The 18,287-nt window shown below is 39.4% G+C and overlaps 1 protein-coding gene across 1 annotated transcript in view; it reads left to right on the top strand.

Moving 5' to 3' along the window:
- The window catches only part of LOC115021174 (CUB and sushi domain-containing protein 3-like), a 205,022-nt gene that overhangs the window by 180,667 nt on the left and 6,068 nt on the right, over positions 1–18,287 (top strand). Inside the window, 9 exon segments of the mRNA XM_029451384.1 lie at positions 4,669–4,842; positions 5,593–5,666; positions 6,861–6,972; positions 13,555–13,734; positions 14,309–14,374; positions 16,002–16,160; positions 16,561–16,673; positions 17,418–17,435; positions 17,437–17,506. Of these exon segments, the coding sequence (XP_029307244.1) occupies positions 4,669–4,842; positions 5,593–5,666; positions 6,861–6,972; positions 13,555–13,734; positions 14,309–14,374; positions 16,002–16,160; positions 16,561–16,673; positions 17,418–17,435; positions 17,437–17,506 (966 nt within the window).

Here is an 18,287-nt window from a genome sequence, read left to right as displayed (position 1 = left end):
TTCCAAGTTGTAACGCCCAGGACTTCTTTTTAAGCAGTGAGTTATACTTAATCCTGAAACCACCTTCAGAGACATCACAATGATGTTTCTCTTTAGAAAATCAAATACTAAGCACGAGAAGCATGAGCAGGACATTGTATCCTACCTGTTCATAAACGTAAATTAATATTTCATTATTCGTACATGAAGTGGAGCCTCCAATTTACATTTTGATTAAATGAAAAGTGAATTGACCTGTCGCCCTACAGTCAAAGCTACAATGATGATGAAGATGATAATCTGAGTGGCTCCACAAGTGGGTGTCTGATGCTCTTTACTACATTAAGACCGTCAATCATCTTTGCGTGCATAATAATAACCCCTGGGATACGTGACTGCTCAAGATCGTCTCTCTGTCATCAGAATCATGTTACACATTGTATCAGTCAGACAGAAATTAAATATCAAGAAGGGTAAAGTACTTACACATGCGTGTTTCTCTCTGAATGTTAGTCAGGACGAATTAGAATAAAAACAAAAGCCACTGAAAAAAAATATTCATGCACAACACTGTTGTTGTTGTTTTGTTTTTTCAGACAGCTGTGCTGCACAAAAACATCTCCACTATAACTGGTGAATGTAGGCAGTCCTCTCAACTGCTGAAGTGCTGCATTTGGCATCAAATTCATTTCAATATTACAGCCTTTTGCAGGGAATCTCTGCTATCAGATGGCTGCATGAATTGATTGTGCCAACAGTAACTACACTGTGTTGATTGCTGACTTTAAGTAAGAGTATATGAATTGGAGAGAATTAAGATAGTTTGTATTTTAGTAATATATGTCGGATCATGAACAAAAAGAACAGTCTGAGACCTCTGAGCCTATTTAGAAGACAACTACATTCACTGCTTCTGTGTTCTTTTGTAACTGATGCAAATGACAGAATGTGGTGCTCGTGGCAATATTCAGTCAGGTCCCATTTGGGTATTTACCATCTGAGATCAGGCTGACGGACTGCTAGTGTTAGTGACCATGCAGCTACAAGCACAGTGCCTCATGCAGCCATTTGCTTTATTGTAATTCTTGTAAGTCAATGTGCACACTGCAGTCCAATCTATACCCTGCTTAACTGTAAGATATGGTATTTGTATGTATCTGTGTATGTGCTTTAGCACTACTAAGTGACCAACTGCCTGTTTTATGGGAGGTGCACTGGTCCTGAGTTGTTGTGATGGGTAAAAATAGTCATGTGGACATAAAATGGATAAGGTTCTGCGTGGTTAATGTACCATATCCACTTGCTGTCTACTGCAATTATGATGAGCCGTGTCATCCCCCAAGACGCTACAATCATTTTTCCACATCAGCACTCTCAAAACAACCTCTTGCAGCTATGTGAGCGAGAAACCTTTATGTTCCATGATGGTAGTGTTCAATGTCTCTCAGCAGAGGATTGTTTTTGAAGTAGTAATTACATTTAATGGTTCTGTTACTTATGACCTAGAATGCAGGTTCCAATTAGGGGTGTCGTGATATACCGGTGTTGGCGATTGGTCATGATATTTATCAAATAAAATATTGATATGTTAATAATACACTTGTGATAATATCGTGTAAATAATCAAGAGCCTCTTAAATCATTTCCATTTCTTTCCCTTCTCGCTAACCCTAACCCTAACCCTAACCCCCTCCCCCAATGCCTCACACACAGATGAGTGTTATTCTTTTTGCCAAAAACGAGACAAAACGCACAATAAACAAAGTGAACGATAATTTTTTTACATTTTTCTATAGATATCGCGATATCGTTGTTGTGAATTATTTGGCCACGATAATCATGTAGTAAAAATCTGATATTGTTACAGCCCTAGTTCCAGTACCAGGGCAAAATTGACAGGAATTGAGAGTCATACACTATAAATATCATACAGTGTGATCAATAAGCAGCTTCGGTGGAGAACCTGGCTCTCCTAAACACGTTGTTATTCCTGCTACAGTTCTCAAAGTGGAAGTAAGTCTGTGATAAATCACTGAGGTTTACTAAGGCAAACAAATGAGTCTGGAAAATGGGGACAACAGGGAAGAAAGTGCTGATCATATTTTGGTGTAGAGAAGGCTATTATCTATGCATTAAAATGTCAGGACAGCACTATACAGCAATCTCAGGTGCTAGTCCCTATAAATCGTGAGGTTATTCTTTAGAGGGAAATCTTAAATTGTTGTCAATGGAGTGACAGGACTGACCATTACTGAATATACTCTGCATTACTTTTAATCACATACATTTGTCATGGAATATCTCTAAATGCACACAGGTAACTGTTTATTGTATCGGTGCATTAGATGCACCAACAAAGATATACTCCCAGCATTAGTCAATGCATTACATCGTCTTGTAGACTAAGTATATTGACAATTTAACAGAATCATGAGCTGAGCAGGAGGAATAATATTTTGATCTGATGGAAATGTAGTCTGATCCACAATAATTGTATTAGACATATGCAGTAGTAGGCTTGCACAGCTGTAGACTTTAGAAATATGATTGCGATTCCTACTCAGCACTTTTAGTTCAGCTCAGCAATACTGCAGGAGATGCCATGCATCTGCACAAGCAATTAAAATCCTTCTGTAAGCACTTGCAGCCAAACAGGATTAAGATGCATATTCATGTTCCCTATCACAACACATGGGAAATGCAGAGCAAGCCGCAAAATTCAGTGTCTGAGAATGCTAGTTCATGTGTCTGCAGGGATGAGACTGTGATCCCAACTTTGAATCTGGCCTCTGCATACTGATTACTTCAAAGCATTGATAATTCATCAAGGAAGGGGAGAAGCTGTGAGAGAGTGAGAAAAAGTTTGACTTGTCTCACTCTCTTTCTTCCTCGCTCACTCATCCACAACACACACACACACACACACACACACACACACACACACACACACACACACACACACACACACACAGGCACATTAAATATGCTGAGCTTGGTTTGGCCCACGGCCATTTCTCTTATATATCCATAAAACAGTACATTATTTCCCTGCAGCTTGAAGCTTGTGACTGATGCGCATGTCACCTGTTTGGCCTTTTTTGTCAAACCTCCAAAACAAATTCCATCTGAATACAAAGTCTTACAATGTCGTTTGAAAAGTGACAAGAATCGTTTTCAGATCCAGGCAGACATTTGCATCTTTATGTGTTGACTTATCAAACACGGTCAAACAGACTATCGGAGGTTGAAACTCACAATGCTTCCTTCCACAATGAGACCTGCAGTAGAGGCAAACATATTTTCTAGGAGTAGATATGTCTCTGAATACAAGGATTTGTTTCAGAGATAACAGTATTTGCAGTAATGGCTTTATTCAGCCATTCCTGCATGGGCTGGATTGTAATCTCCTTTTTTTTTACTAGATATCTATTATGTCAGGGGTTGGCTGTGAGAAGCCCCTGTTGCTTCCTGACTTCTAGGAAGAAGGCAAGCAAGAACTTATCTCTGTCTCCAGACCTGCACGCAGCAGCAGCACATGTCAGGTCTGGAGAAGCAGCCTGCCTTATTATTGGCTTGATCCCACTGTGCTCTGGCTGCGTGACTGAATGCTGTGACTCTCGTCCATCGCCTCTGCCCTCACACACTGAGTATTTCTGAACCTCCCAAAGCTAACAAGTGACTTTTGCTGAGCAGTGTGGTTAAAGGGGATTGATGTAAAAACAGTAAAGATGGATACAAAGATTTGGCATTGGCAGACAGTAAAATGTCTGACTTCTCTCCCCATCAAACCCACTCAGTCTAAATTATTCCAGTCAATTTGATTAGATGTCTATAAGCAATAAATTGAAGGAGCAGCAGTGATAATCAAACAGGCTTCATCTGCTGAGGCTGTGGAGAGAGTCCCATTAAAAAGGCCATATCATACCAGAGGCTTGGGGAGCAACAGCGGCAGCAGATGGCTCTAGTTGTGTTAACCTCAAGGCCCTGTCAGAGAAATTAATATTTCACTTGCTAATTATTTTTGATCTAAAATTGTGTGCCATGACCTCCCTCTTTGCTGCCAAGATGAATATGCGCATACCTACTGTAACCACTCAACACAAAGGTTGACTGTTGGAAATTAAAATAAAATGTTGAGACGCAGCAATTCTTCTTGAGACAAAGACGTCAATGTATCTGCCCACATGAAATAAAAAATGGCCAAAGGAATTTGTGCAACAGGCATAATGTCAATGCAATTTGAATAATTCAGTCCATAAAGACTTTCCTAATCATATGTAAAGACAATCATTTTTACAGTCAGGTACTCAAATAAAACGGATATAATAAAAAGACCATTGAAAACAGCAAATCTGATCTTGTATGGGTGCAGCAGCAGCAGCCCACATATCTTATTACCGGTATATCTGAATTAAGTGCTTTATAGTCGACGCAATGCTGCATTCAATTGAGTAGCTGCTGCAGTATTCCTTATGTGTAATGAGGTTAAAAAGAGATGAATGTTTGAATTGTAAGAATGGTGCAGAAGAATAGGGCATCAACAGTGACGGGAACTGGAGGGAAGGTGCAACAGTGCAGTGTGGTACACTGTTGGGTGAATACTTGCAGGAAGATGCATAACATGTGTGTTGGATTTGTTGGCCCTTAGCTTATCGCGTCAGCAAATATTCTACATTTCTGCTTCCGCAGCCAAGTTCTGCGGAGACCCTGGTGAGCCTGCCAAAGGACGGAGAGGAGGGCGCAGTTTCATCTTCAAGTCGGAGGTGATGTTTAGTTGCAGTGTCCCCTATGTTCTTGTTGGATCAACAACACGCTTGTGCCAGGAGGACGGCACCTGGAGCGGATCTCAGCCTCGATGTATAGGTACTGAATTATTATCCTGTATGTTTATTTTTCTTAATCCACAGATGAATCAGTATTCAGACTGGGGTGTAATTCTTTGGTTTCAAAACGTTGGTGTGATTTGCTTTCCAATTACATCATTGATCACTGGATGGTGTTATCCCAGGATTTCTGAATGCAAGAGATGATCATATTCATTTGTAGAGTAAAATAACAAAGGTAGTGAAATTAGATATACAAGATGTCTGCCAGGTACCGTCGCACCATTCCATGTGTTCCTTCTCTGTTGGTTCTCTTGAAGCAACTAACGTAGATATCAAAACTCAGTTGAAGGTGAACTAGAATCACTGCGTGGCCGTCTGGCACTGATCACAAAATCAAAACTAAATCACGAGAATTAATTGCATTATTCCTATTGTTACCTCAGGGGTGAGGCTTTATATTTGCAGCCCAGTGTTGCTGGAAATATAAAATGCTGAAGAAACGTTTTACCAAATGGAAATGAATTTAGTTCTACGAATGATTAAAAGTCTCATAAGTCCATATTCCTGAGACTGGTAAAAGCCAGGTAATCCATCGTCAAGTAGACTAAAGATGGCAGGGTGATTCTGTTCATATTACCACGTCCCTTCAGTAATTGTCCTCTGGTACATGGCACAACAGTGAGACATGTCTTGGCCATTATCAATGATTGCCCCTCTCTCCTGCAATTCTAATTCTATTTTTCCTGCAATTCCCCTGCTCGTCATGATGATGTTTTTCTTGTTCCAGAGCCCACGAGAACCTCATGTGAAAATCCAGGGACACCTGAGCATGGCTTAATGAATTATACAACAGGCTTCAAGGTAATATGGGCTGAATTGTTGCTCTTATGTTCTTTAACGCTGCGATAGATGTGTACCAGAACATGTATTTCAAACAGGACCAGAAAAATGACAGTCCTAGATGGAGACGGGTTTATAGAAGAAGTGTGTAACGTAAAAACATATGTTGGGGACTCGACTAGCACAGCAGGTTTGATATTGTATGGATACGAAACTCTACTAATATACCTAAATTAATTCAGCTCCACAACAAATCAATCAACATTTGAAGCAGTCTGGTGGAGGTAGAAGTAAACGCTACGCTTGCAGCTCTACTGTGTTACCTGTCCTTAGTCCTCTTTCAAGTGGGCATTTTCCTGTGGATGTTCCATGTAGAGTCCTCATTTATTCCTGTGGAGGACGTCTTGTTGATGCAAAGATGAAGCACTGCGTGTATGTACCCATCCCAGGTGGTTTACTGAAGCTGTAATTCTCTGCCACTGTGAATGTGTAAAGACATGTTGAATATCTAGATCTATAATAATGTGCACATCAGGCAGCGTGACCATGTGCGTAAAACGAGCAAAGCTAAAATGCATCATAGTCACAAAAAAGAAAACCCTGATATCATGACCATTGGTGTGTGCTCAGTAGCTCCCTTGAGATGGTTTCAGCCAGTGTATTTCATTTCATTTCCTCCCTGTTTCTCTTAGAGTGTCACTTACAAGTTAAGTGCAAACTATTTCTCCACTACATTCAGCAGAATATCTGATATGAAATTTGTCCCAAATGACAGCAGAAGCAGCTTATTATTTGGATCACTGCCTGTAATGACTGTGCTCGTGCATTTCTTTCTGCATTACTGAACAACTTTACCAATATCTTAACACCACCAAAAGAGAAAGTTCTATGTCGATGCTGTCTTTAATAAGTCGACTGGGACGGTGGCTGAAAATATAAGTCATTTATTAAGATGACAGAAAACTGTTTGCGTCTATATCTTCAGCTCACTCACTTTCTGATATCTGTGCATCAGTTCAAGACACAAACACGGCCATCGCCTCTAGGAATAGTCTCAATCTGCCTCCACACTCTACAGATAATCATTAAAATAGGGAAAAAACTTTAGTGTGCAGTATTTTTTCCAAGCTCTTTAGATTTGATGCTGGGAGCCTATTGGCATATGCATCAGTGTATTGACTCTCTCCACTTTGTGTGCTGTCTGTTTTTGGCCAGGTGGGCAGCAGAATAGACTTCCAGTGCCAACAGGGACACCTACTGCAGGGCTCCACCACCCGGCTCTGTTTGCCAGATCTCACCTGGACCGGCATCCAGCCTGGCTGTATCCGTGAGTACCTGTTCCTCGTGCTCTTTATATCGCTCATCCTGTCTTTGTTTTTCACTACCCCTACTGGCATCTTGTCACTGTTTATCTGCATTGCTGGACACTCAGAGACTCGCTTTTCTTTTCTTCAACATCCTCCCTCTCCCTCTGTTGATTCGCTTTATCCTGCCATAACCTTTAACCTCCCAGTAGATTGCAGCTCCAGCTTCAATCAACCTGCCATCCCAGTCATTCTGAGAGTGAGGTGTTGACCGTGATTACTGTCATTCTGTTTGAACTACCTGAACTGTCGAGCAACACCAAACCAGGGCAGTGCAGACTAGCCCAGTCGCTTTCCCAAGTGCTTTTCTAGGTTGTGATGTATATACAGTATATATATATATATATATATATATATATATATATATATATATATAATCCAATCTCTCAGTGGAATCCCTTTCAGCTACAGCATCTTTCATGGAAATATTCCCAATTCTAATCGCACTATAGTCTGCGTAAACACTTGAGCTGTGTGATGATAAGGGGATTCAAATGATATTTTGTAATCTTGATTTCATAACTACCTCAAGATGTAACCCCCACGTGAATGTCGGAGACATTTGTGCTGAGGAAGCAGAAAAATTGTAATACCTTCATTTTCTGCCTGACCTACTCTGGTGTGTGTGTGTGTGTGTGTGTGTGTGTGTGTGTGGGGTGGGGGGGGGTTTAGAGGGATTGTGAATCCTTGAATGTGTGCATGCTGTCTTTTTATTGTGCATGGACTCGGTTTATTAGATACACCTAGCTGATAATGATGCAGTCTAATACAATATCACTGCATTAAATCCTTCTGCCATGAGGGTTATCATGTTCAGTGTTTCACCGTTTTATAGAGATGTTGATTCGACTTTATGGTCATTTTGGAGGTTGTAGTTTGTGGTGCTGTTGTATCGTGTTATACTGAGAGGTGATTCTAATATCAAGTCTCCCCTCATTGAAACAAATAGGATGCATGCGTGTAATCGTGTGCAGGCACATATTAAAATATGTTTTAAATGCTTATGAATAAGCTATAATACAGAATGTGGAGCAAATATACAAACAACATAATTTGCATATTTAATGCAAACGTTTGAAGGTATACACAACATGTTACAGTCAAACACAGCAACAAAAATGTCTGTCACTGGCATGGTCTTATTATCATTCATTTATTTATGTTCTAATTAAAATGTTCATTTGAACAGCTGACAGCAGAAAAGAATCCTTCAAGCACTCGTGTCGAGACTTGTGTCACCTGACAGCTCCTCAGCCTTACCCACTTCACCGGTATCTTCAAACTGCTGACCCCATCATCATGCTCACTAAAGAATGATTCAGGAGGTTGCACATCCCCTGGCTCCTTAATGGTATTTTTTACCAGCACTGTGACAGGTCCCCTGAAATAAAAGAGCAGTCAGAGTGAGTTTAGGTCAACATAATTATAGGTTTAAGCTCCAGCAAACTCCCTAAACTGGCACTTACACATTTTGTTTTAACCAGAAAATCAACATTTTTCTCTGGAAAGGATTTGACAGCAGTGTCAGGTGAGGAGGGATATCTGCATGCTCTGCTGTCAAAATCTTTGAATGGTTGAGATGGCATGGTCCTGTGAGAGACACACTTTGTCTAAACCACTAAACAAAAATATAGACTTCCAAGCATTTAATTATTGACAACCAGTTGCCTTGATTCTCTTCTGAGGAAACCTAATGCATAATAATAATAATAATAATAATGTAACTTGCATTATTATGAAAATACATGATTCTACTGATGCTGTTGGAAAGGTCTTACTAAGCACTTTATCAGCAGTATCTTAGCATTTTACTGCTGGCCAATGCCCACACACGAGCTGAGGTCAGGGGATAATTGTTTGATGTACTCCTGATTAATAGTGGTTAATATTTAACTTGCTACATGCTTAAATATGATAATTAGAATTGTCAAGTTAGAGTTAATGGATGCCACATTGTCCAAAAGCTGATAAAGGATGGATGGTAAATGGATTCCATTTATATAGCGCTATTCCAATCTTTGCGATCACTCAAAGCGCTTTACAACACACGTCGGCATTCACCCATCACACACACTGACAGAGTCAGAGGCTCCATACAAGGTGCACATCAGCTCGTCAGTAGTGATAACCATTCTCACACACTCACACACTCACACACCGTTGGCCATCGGGAGCAATTTGGGCTTCAGTATCTTTCCCAAGGACACTTTGACATGCTGACTGCAGGGGCTGGGGATTGAATCCGACGACCCTCTGAACGACCACTCTTCCTCCTGATTCATCTACAAATTTCAGATGCCAGTGTATAACTTACATTTGATTTCAGCTGCTCACTGGTAATGTCTTTCTTATACTGTAAGTGATACATTGAACCCCAGTGAATGGCCTCTGGGAAGTTCCTCTCTTCCTCTTTTTGGATTTGCATACAAAACATCCCAGCTGCCACATTTACTTTCACAATGGTAAATATAAAAAATATAAATTTTTTACCCTTTTTGTGTAACCATGATATTGTAAAACGAGCCACTGAAGTAGCAGTCTGACAACTAGTTTGCATTTCATTCAGAGGCACCATGTTTTGAGGCTTTTAACTTTCCTTTCTCATTCAGTTCAGCAGGTGCAGTTTCTTAGCCAGTTGTGTCTGTCTGCTGAGGTGACAGTTTCGTACGTTTCAGGAGCTGCTCTCCGGCTCTGGTCCATTGTCTGTGGTGGATTGAAAAATGTATCGATTTTCCTCTGCCTGATTCTATCACCCCATACTTTGATGTGTAAAGTCTCGAATGAATCAGGTTTTGACTAACCTTACCTTAATGTCCCATAAACATTTGTGAAGTCGGGTTAAAGAGACATATTGATGAGTTGCAAACTGGCAAAAGCGATTTTCATAATACAGATTTCCTTTTAAATGACGCTAACTTGCCCTGTGACTTTGCAACACGTTAGCTCATTATCTGGCAAGTAGTAGAAACATCCAGTATCTTCTACATTCACATCGTACTATAGGCTCTGTGTTCGGACTGTTGTCATTAAAAGACCTTGCTACCTTTAACATTCCTGTTCTGGTGTAGGAATATATCATTGTGTGCAAAGAAGAAGCCATCCTGTAAAATAAACAGGGTCTGTACATAAATCATGCAACAGTGCGTTACTCTGGCGTTAGGTATTGGCAGCATAACTGTTAAATGTGCAATGTTGCACCGTAATAATGTCATTGAATAGCTCATTTATATAGCTGTATTACAGTTTTTTGTTCTTCCAAATTGATTTAAGAGTATAGTTATTACATCATCGGAGATTCAAAAACATAAACCTGAAGGTCACCGTTTATTTCTGCTTTAATATAAAACTATGAATTCTGTTGATTTATAATGGATGTTTTTGTATAAATGTTTCACACATACAGACCCAGAGGGCTGCCTGGCCCATAATACATTGGGGGAAAAGAGGAGTTATGTATTTGAGTGCTTTTGTATGGGTGTGACACGCTGTGTTGACCCTCGGTCAAAACCGCCATAAATCCTCTAAAATACCTTTCGATGTGATTAAATGCTCTTCTGTTACTGTGAAGCCACTTAAATGGATTTAAAAGTGAAGCTAACAAATCGTGTACTGCTGGCAAAAGTAAAAACTTGGAGGGATTATCAACAACAGACGTAATAGATGCAATGGACACAAGTATGAGTGTAACATCACTGGATCTTAATCACATTACCTTTTTATCAGATTAATATTTTTTGCTTAAAGGTACACAGCCCCAATACCCACATTTCTTCCCAGCCTACTTTGATGTATTGAAAAGGAATTAGTGTTGAGTTCCAAAGCATCAACAGTATGTGTGTTTTACTCTTTACCCTGTTTTGATGCACATTTTCAATTTGCAAATAAAAAACAGAAATGCCAAATATTCGAAAATAAATCTTCAAATATCCCAAATAAAGATTTACGCTTGGTTGAGGTGGGAACGTTGGTATATCAATAAAAGCAAAGTGCAATGGAAACAGATTTAGCAAATAAATGATGAGGTACATGAAGCATGGGACGTCAACGTTTCTGCTTCTGCTCAGCTGTAGAGACGATTAATCACCTCAATGCTCCACACAGATCTGTCGTAACCTTCCTCACATCATGAAACAAACTGAAACACTTTCAATCTGTCAATCACACCCCCACCTACTGCTTTTCTCAATGAACCAACTGGTTGAGGATGGAACTAAGCATTCATTTGCATTTTTCTCTTGCAGATTTTTTCTTCATACAATTTGCAATGCATTTTGATGGAAACATGGCTTATGAATTTTCAATGGTCAAAGGTGCCTTTAAGCATTATTACAAGTTAAGGACGTGTTCTTTAAGGACGAACTGGCAATAATCTTTAAATGTACTCAGCAGACCCTGATAAAGCAGCCAAGGAATGCAAACAAGTTTAAGAAAAAGCTATAAGAAAAACCTTGTAGCAACTCAAAAGTTAAATTTGTCCTCTTGACCATGACCTGCTGTTGCTGTCTGTAGCCTGCCAACCTTGGCCAAGCTTGGCTCGAACAGAAATCCATCAGCAGCTGTCGCTGTGTGTCTGTGGCCCTAACTAATGCACTCAGTCTCTATCAGAAATACCAACTTTGAACTCAGAACATGGCCTCATGTCATCTCAGGAGTAACGCCTGCTGTGCTGTTCGACGTGTAAATAAAAATGGCACTGTGATGCGTCTTTGATACAACAATTCCTCGGCCTTATAAGTGTCTTCAGTATTCACAACCATGTCCTGACAGTTTGTCATTTTAAATGGGTTACATGGACTTGTGCTCCGGCACGAGAGGCGTGTTTATGTAATTATGTATCTATATTTATTTAGGTTTCCTGACTTAATATCTACAACTTACAGTATGAGGCAGTGTTTCCTCTTTCTTGCAGTGTAAATAGTGTAAATGCAATTTAAATAGATACCACGTTAGATTTATCAACTCATTGAAAAAGCTCTGATCTGTAGGGGATTGTATCCACACATAGGGGAGACTTTAATAGCTAATATTCTTTCTTCATCAGTTTTTCTTAATTGTATACTAAATCATTTTATCCTCTGTGTAGCTGAGTATAAGATACATAAGAGAAGTATCCTCTTTCCATCTTGGTGCACCTGTTTTAGAGCATTGAGAAATGTATGTCTGCAGACGTTCTGGATAATATTATCGTATCAAACACCAGCACAAATAATATCCAACAAGGAATTTCCTGCAGTCTCCTCGTCTTTCATAAAGCTTGGAAACATTCATCCTGGCATCCCTTCCTCACCCTATTGCCACTAATGTCATAAAGACGCCATGAAGGACCGATTCGGTACTGTGACTCACTTGCAGCTGCCTCCCATTTGACAGCTGGCAGCGCATTCTTTCACTCACAAGCTGCAAACTTATTCCGCTATTTTCACATTATTGTTGAGCCTGAACGTACCCCTCAGTGTTTTGGTGGTGCAGTGTGATTTGCATATTTTTTTGTTTTGTAGAGAGTTTGTTGATGTGAAAAATTAAACTAAGTATACTCAACCCACTCATGAGAGAATACAAATATTTAATATGGTCTATAAGAAGCTGGTGTTTTGACAACACAGCAATAACAGTTTTTTCCCTAGTTACTGATTCAGCGCAAGCTTGTAAACTAAGCTTTTCAACTCTATCCTAAATCTGCACATCACCTGCTTTGTGAGACAGAAGAATTTTACTAGCTAAGAAAGTCACCGTCAGGAAAGTCCAAACTGAATCGCAGTTTTAGAAAACTCTAGACAACATATACTTATATTTTGACGTTTGGTGTGTTACACTGGTCTGACTTCAGGACATGGGCTGCACTCATATGCCTCCTATTAGCCACTTTCTTTCAGTCGGCATTTGTCTTCTTTTCAGTGTCCTTAAGTGTCTGCGACCTTGCAACCTTTATGCACATCCTCGTAATGGAAAAACATTCTCGCAAGATTTACAATATCATTCTCTTCAGCATTGTTTTGCAAGGACACCAATGAGCTGAGTCTCGTCTGATCTCACCCTTGAAAGTTTTGATTTGTTCAAGAAACTTGAAAACAACTTCAAATGATTTTTCAAACTATTTTTGAATGATAATGAGTGAAGCCACACCAGGCACCTTATGTTTTGCAAACCAAGGCTATGGGCAAATTATTCATTCCCAATTCACACATTTATTGTTTGGTCTCGCTGCATTTTGCAGGATAATTCAGTCTAAAGTGAAGCTGTGTATCTTACAAGACACAAGTGTCCATATTCATATCAGAAAAGAAACTAGACATATTAAAGTATCCATATGCTCCCTAATAGCTCCCTGGACTCAATTAAATGGTAAAATGTGTGTGCTACCTTTTATATCTTCCTTTATTCTAACCCCTCCTACTCTCGTCCCCAGCGAGTGTTTAATTATCTTCCTGTCTATCTGTACGCCTGTGTGTGCATTGATCTGTGAGTGTACATAAATGTGTGTATCTGGCTTCATTTGTATGTGTGTGTGTGTGTACTAACGTGTCTGCCCTCTGCTTGCTCTCCAGCTCACTCCTGCAAGCAGCCGCGGAGCCCGGCCAACGCTGACGTTGTGGGTCTAGACCTGCCTGCCTATGGTTACACCCTGGTGTACTCCTGTCAGCCAGGTTATTTCCTCTCCGGGGGTTCAGAGCACCGTGTCTGCCGCTCCGACGGCAGCTGGACTGGCAAGGTGCCTGTGTGCAGAGGTACGTGGTTGGCAGAGGTCTGCGGGGGGGCAGATGATGGAGAAGATGGCGGGGAGGAGGGGGATGGAGAACAAGTTAAAGCGATTGAGGGGAAGATCGTGCGTGTGCATAAAGGTGGAGGGTAGGGCTATTGCTGAGTGTATACTTTACACTTAGTATTACAAAATCCATTCTATGTGACATTTGTGTGTCCTGAAAGGCGCCTCTAAATAAAATGTATTATTATTTGCAGTGCTGCTCACCGACGGTTCTGACAAGTCAAATAAGACACTCATGGAATATAATGAGACATGTTGGTTTCTGATGTTTTCGGTAAAGCCCCCGTGTCACTGTACTGTCAACTAATTAGAATCTGCATGTTCAGGTTCTTTTTTTAAACTTGAAGTTTCAACAGGGTGTCTATTTGTAAATGTGTGTGAACTGAGCTACAGTAGCAGATATTTTACCAAAGTGAGGAAGAGTTTAATGCAGGCGGCATGTTACCGTTGAGCAGTGTTTACTTTTCCAACATCCTCCTGCAGTTCATCCCTGCTGCGTACATCTTTGTGACATACATATTTATGTTCCCCTGCAGTCGGCTCCAAGTCACATGAGAAAACTGTCAAAGCCGCACCGGGAACACCAAGCCCTAAAATAAATGGTGAGTTTTGAATCGCACAAGCTGTTCATCTGGTGGCCACAGAAATCATTAATCCTGTATTAATGTATTACACAAGCTAAATCTGTTCATGTCTTCATCAAAATCAAAGACTTACTTTTTAGTACTGTACCTCAAAGTCGGCGTTTCTTTTACTAAAGGAAAATTATTAACATATGAGGAAAAACATTTTCATAGAACCTTGTATGTATTGTTTGTATTATGACCATAACATGTTATGTTACCGCTCTTCTGTGTTACATATACAATATTTTCTAAGTGATTAAGAGTAAATACTATAATATAATAGTATCATAAGATGTAAGCAGCTCATAAATATGTGCAATATCTATGTAATATGTACAATTCATCTTAGTAATGTATTAGAAACCTAACTTATTAAATTGGTGCAACAAAGTAACAACTTGCAGATGATACAATGATATATGTAACCAGTAGAGATATTACTCTGGATTTATGATATATTCAATATTCATTAAAAGCTCAAATAATCTGCCTTGAGTATCAATTAACATTGTGTTGGAATAAAGAAAGATTAAAAATGGTTAAGATTATTATAATATAAAGTAACAAATCATTTCTAATTGGTTAGCACCAATTAATAATTCATTAATTCAGACAACAAACCTTTAGGGCAGGTTTCATCTTTGCCATTAATGTTTTATGTTTTTATTACCAAATACCTGCAAAACTAACGGCATCCCAACCAGCCTTAGCTGTCCTTTGGTGTTTGAACTAAGATGGTGAACGTGGTGAACATTACGTGCTAAACATCGGCGTGTTAGCGTTGATCATTATGAGCATGTTAGCATGCTGGCTTTAGCATTCAGCTCAAAACACCGCTGTAGCTAAGTATAAGCTCACAGAGCCCCCGGCATGGTTGTACTCTTTATCTGCTTCTAGAAAGGTCATTGAATCACAAATGTACAGGTCAGACATATTTCACCAAGTCTTTACAATATCGTTAAGGTAAGAGGAACAGTGTCTTCAGCCAGCGTTCCAGGTAAAACATTAAAATGTACCGAGGAAGGTGGAACTGTGACAGGATTTATCCCTTTTATTGAATTACATTTTACTTTTGCTTAAACAGTGTCAAGAAAAAGATTGTTACATGGCATCTAAGTCTTCATTCCACCTCTTAACCATAACTTGTTTTTGTGCCAACGATAATTATTCTGACTATTATTAGGTTTAGTTCCTGTTATTAACTACAAGCAGTCACTTTTTGCAAAGATAATTGAATCATAGCTCCCTGGCAAATAATTCCCAGTAGATGAAGACAAATAAAACATCCAGAGTTATCTTTTTCAGAATGTATTTAAATATAATTAATTGAGATTGCAAAAAAGCATTTAAGGAATATGATATTATTCAAACTGAATGAAAAGACTGCTTTAATATGTTTGATTGCACTAATTACCATTTTGCATTAAAAACATAATATTCATTTGATGTTTCTTTAAAAAAAGACATGTTAGACGCGTAATAGGAATGTTTTTCATTCCTTGTTTAAACCTTATATAATGGTATGGTGTATTATAGATCTGTCATGCTATTATTTTAATTGCATTATTTAATGACTTTTCTCTGGTGTTTTTCTTCCCTGAAGTTCCTGACAACGTCTTTACCCCTGGTTTCGTATGGAAGGGCTCCTATGATTACAAAAGCCAGAAACAGCCAATGACTCTGACAGTCACAAGCTATAATGCCACAATGGGAAAAGTCAATGTAACTTTAACTGACAGTAGCATGGAGTTTCTGCTCTCTGGTGAGTCATCTATAAATCATCTGTCTTCTACTTCCTCTCCTCTGCCTCCCCTCTCCTCCTCTCACTACCTCTGTGTGTCACTTCCATTTATTTTGAGGGTGCCTCATGTCAATCAGTCAATCACCAAATGAGCTCATGCATGAGAGTGGAAATTAACTATTGGCTCTAAAGACGGACGTATTAGTCTGCGCTGACTGACTAACTGCCCACACGTCTCCTCCCCTCCTCCCCTCCTCCCTCCGCTCTTCTCATCTTTTCTCACTGCTTCTCTCCTCTTCTGCTTTTCTTTAATTCCTCTCTTCCCTGCTTCTTTTATCTTTTATCATTCGCTCACACTCGTATTGCCTCATCTCTTTATTCACATCATTTCTCATACTGCCTCTTGTCCTCTACCTTGTAGGAGTGTACAAGCACCAGGAGGCACGGTTAATGCTCTTGCTGTACCAGATGAGAGCGCTGGCTCACAGCTCCTTGAGCAGGATTACAGATGAGACCTGGGCAATGGACGGATTTGTGAGTATACACAGGAATTTGAAGCAGCTGGCCAGTGATCTTTTAAATTACCAAGAGCTGTGACTGTCTTTTATTTTATTCATTTATTTCTTTTTTGTTAAGTCTGACAGACAAGAATATTAAAGGCAATGAGGCAGTAACTACTTAGGAGCCGAAAATGAGCCTTTATCGGACTGAATCATTCCAATGTTTCCTCATTATCATTTTTCAAAATTCTCAATAAATGACAAGAAACTGTAACAATAAGTGTAATAGTTACACAGTTACATATGTTTACATTGGCTGTACATCAGATGCACCAGCGGCTCTGTATGAGCCCTTTCAGGGTTCCCACATTGGCGATTTTCTAAATAAACTCAGACGCACGCCTGACATCTAAGGGACGCGGAACGACTGCACTACAATTTATGTTGGTGGATTTGAAGTTCCTGTTCTAAAATAACTTCAAGGTCCGCTTTATAAGAACGTGTGGCAGCCGACTGCACACCGCTGAGCTATTGATAGCATTCTGCACAGCTTCTAAAGCGGGGTTTAGAAAAACAAAGGTGTTATTTTTGAATGTAGCAGAATGAAACAATGTTTTGACTGTCATACCTAATTCAGTACACTCTATGTAGTTGTTGATGTGGTGAGGAATAGATGCAACAATCTCTTAGGTGCCAAGAAAAATCCGATTTTATGAATGCAGTTGAAACAAAACGTATTGTTTCTCAAGCTTTGTGTTGTTGTTGTTGTTTTCACTAGGTTTCAGCCGAGCCTGACTGGTGGCAGCTACGTGTTCCAAGGCTTTATACAGGGTAAAGACTACGGACAGTTTGGACTTCAGAGAGTTGGTATGTGTCTTTTCAAATACAATGAGTCCCATTGCTATTGGTCACACCTCCTCATCTTTCACTTGGACAAGAAAAGTAAAGAGATGATAATATTTAAAGCCACAGTGGAGTCAATAATGTGTTGTGATTGTTCTGAACGATGGAGGTTGACATTAGAAGGCTATTTTCACATTCATCTGCCGAAGAGGAAAGTTTGATGCATACATACAAGCATGATTGTGTGTGATACATTCTGTATATTGAAAATGGATTGTCAGTAAAGTCGGAGACATCTTGTGTCCAACAGTTAAACTTTAGGAATTAAATGTTCATATTCAACGATTCTGGGGGAGGTCGACACAAAGCGTGTAACTTTAAGGATTTTTAACATTTAACATTATTTTTATTTTTTTATTTTTTATTTTTTAACATCTTTTTTTTGCAGGGGATCTTTAATTTGTTTCTGTCATGGCTAATCCAAATTAAATTACAAAATGTTGCAAATGTGGAAATATGATCAGATTTAGTGGAGACAGATAAGAAAACATTTCAGATAATGTTATGACAGGTTTCATTTCAAACATTGTTTTTTAGCTTCAACTAACATATCGGGTCTCTCTGTCGGGCCACAAAGATTTCCCCACTGATTTCACCCTTGGAGACTGAAATGTTGTTTTTGTGTTAATGCCGATTGACAAAAAGGGTGTGTAGCAGTGAGAGTGGCCTATAACAAAAAGGCGCATAACTTTTAAACGGATTCACATGCTTTGGCCAAACTCATGAATCATTTGTCCTAGACTCT

Source organism: Cottoperca gobio, chromosome 16, assembly GCF_900634415.1.
Source record: "Cottoperca gobio chromosome 16, fCotGob3.1, whole genome shotgun sequence".
In the NCBI taxonomy this organism is placed as follows: Eukaryota; Metazoa; Chordata; class Actinopteri; order Perciformes; family Bovichtidae; genus Cottoperca; species Cottoperca gobio.
Note: the sequence above shows the minus strand (reverse complement) of the source record. Positions and strands in the feature narration are given on the sequence as shown.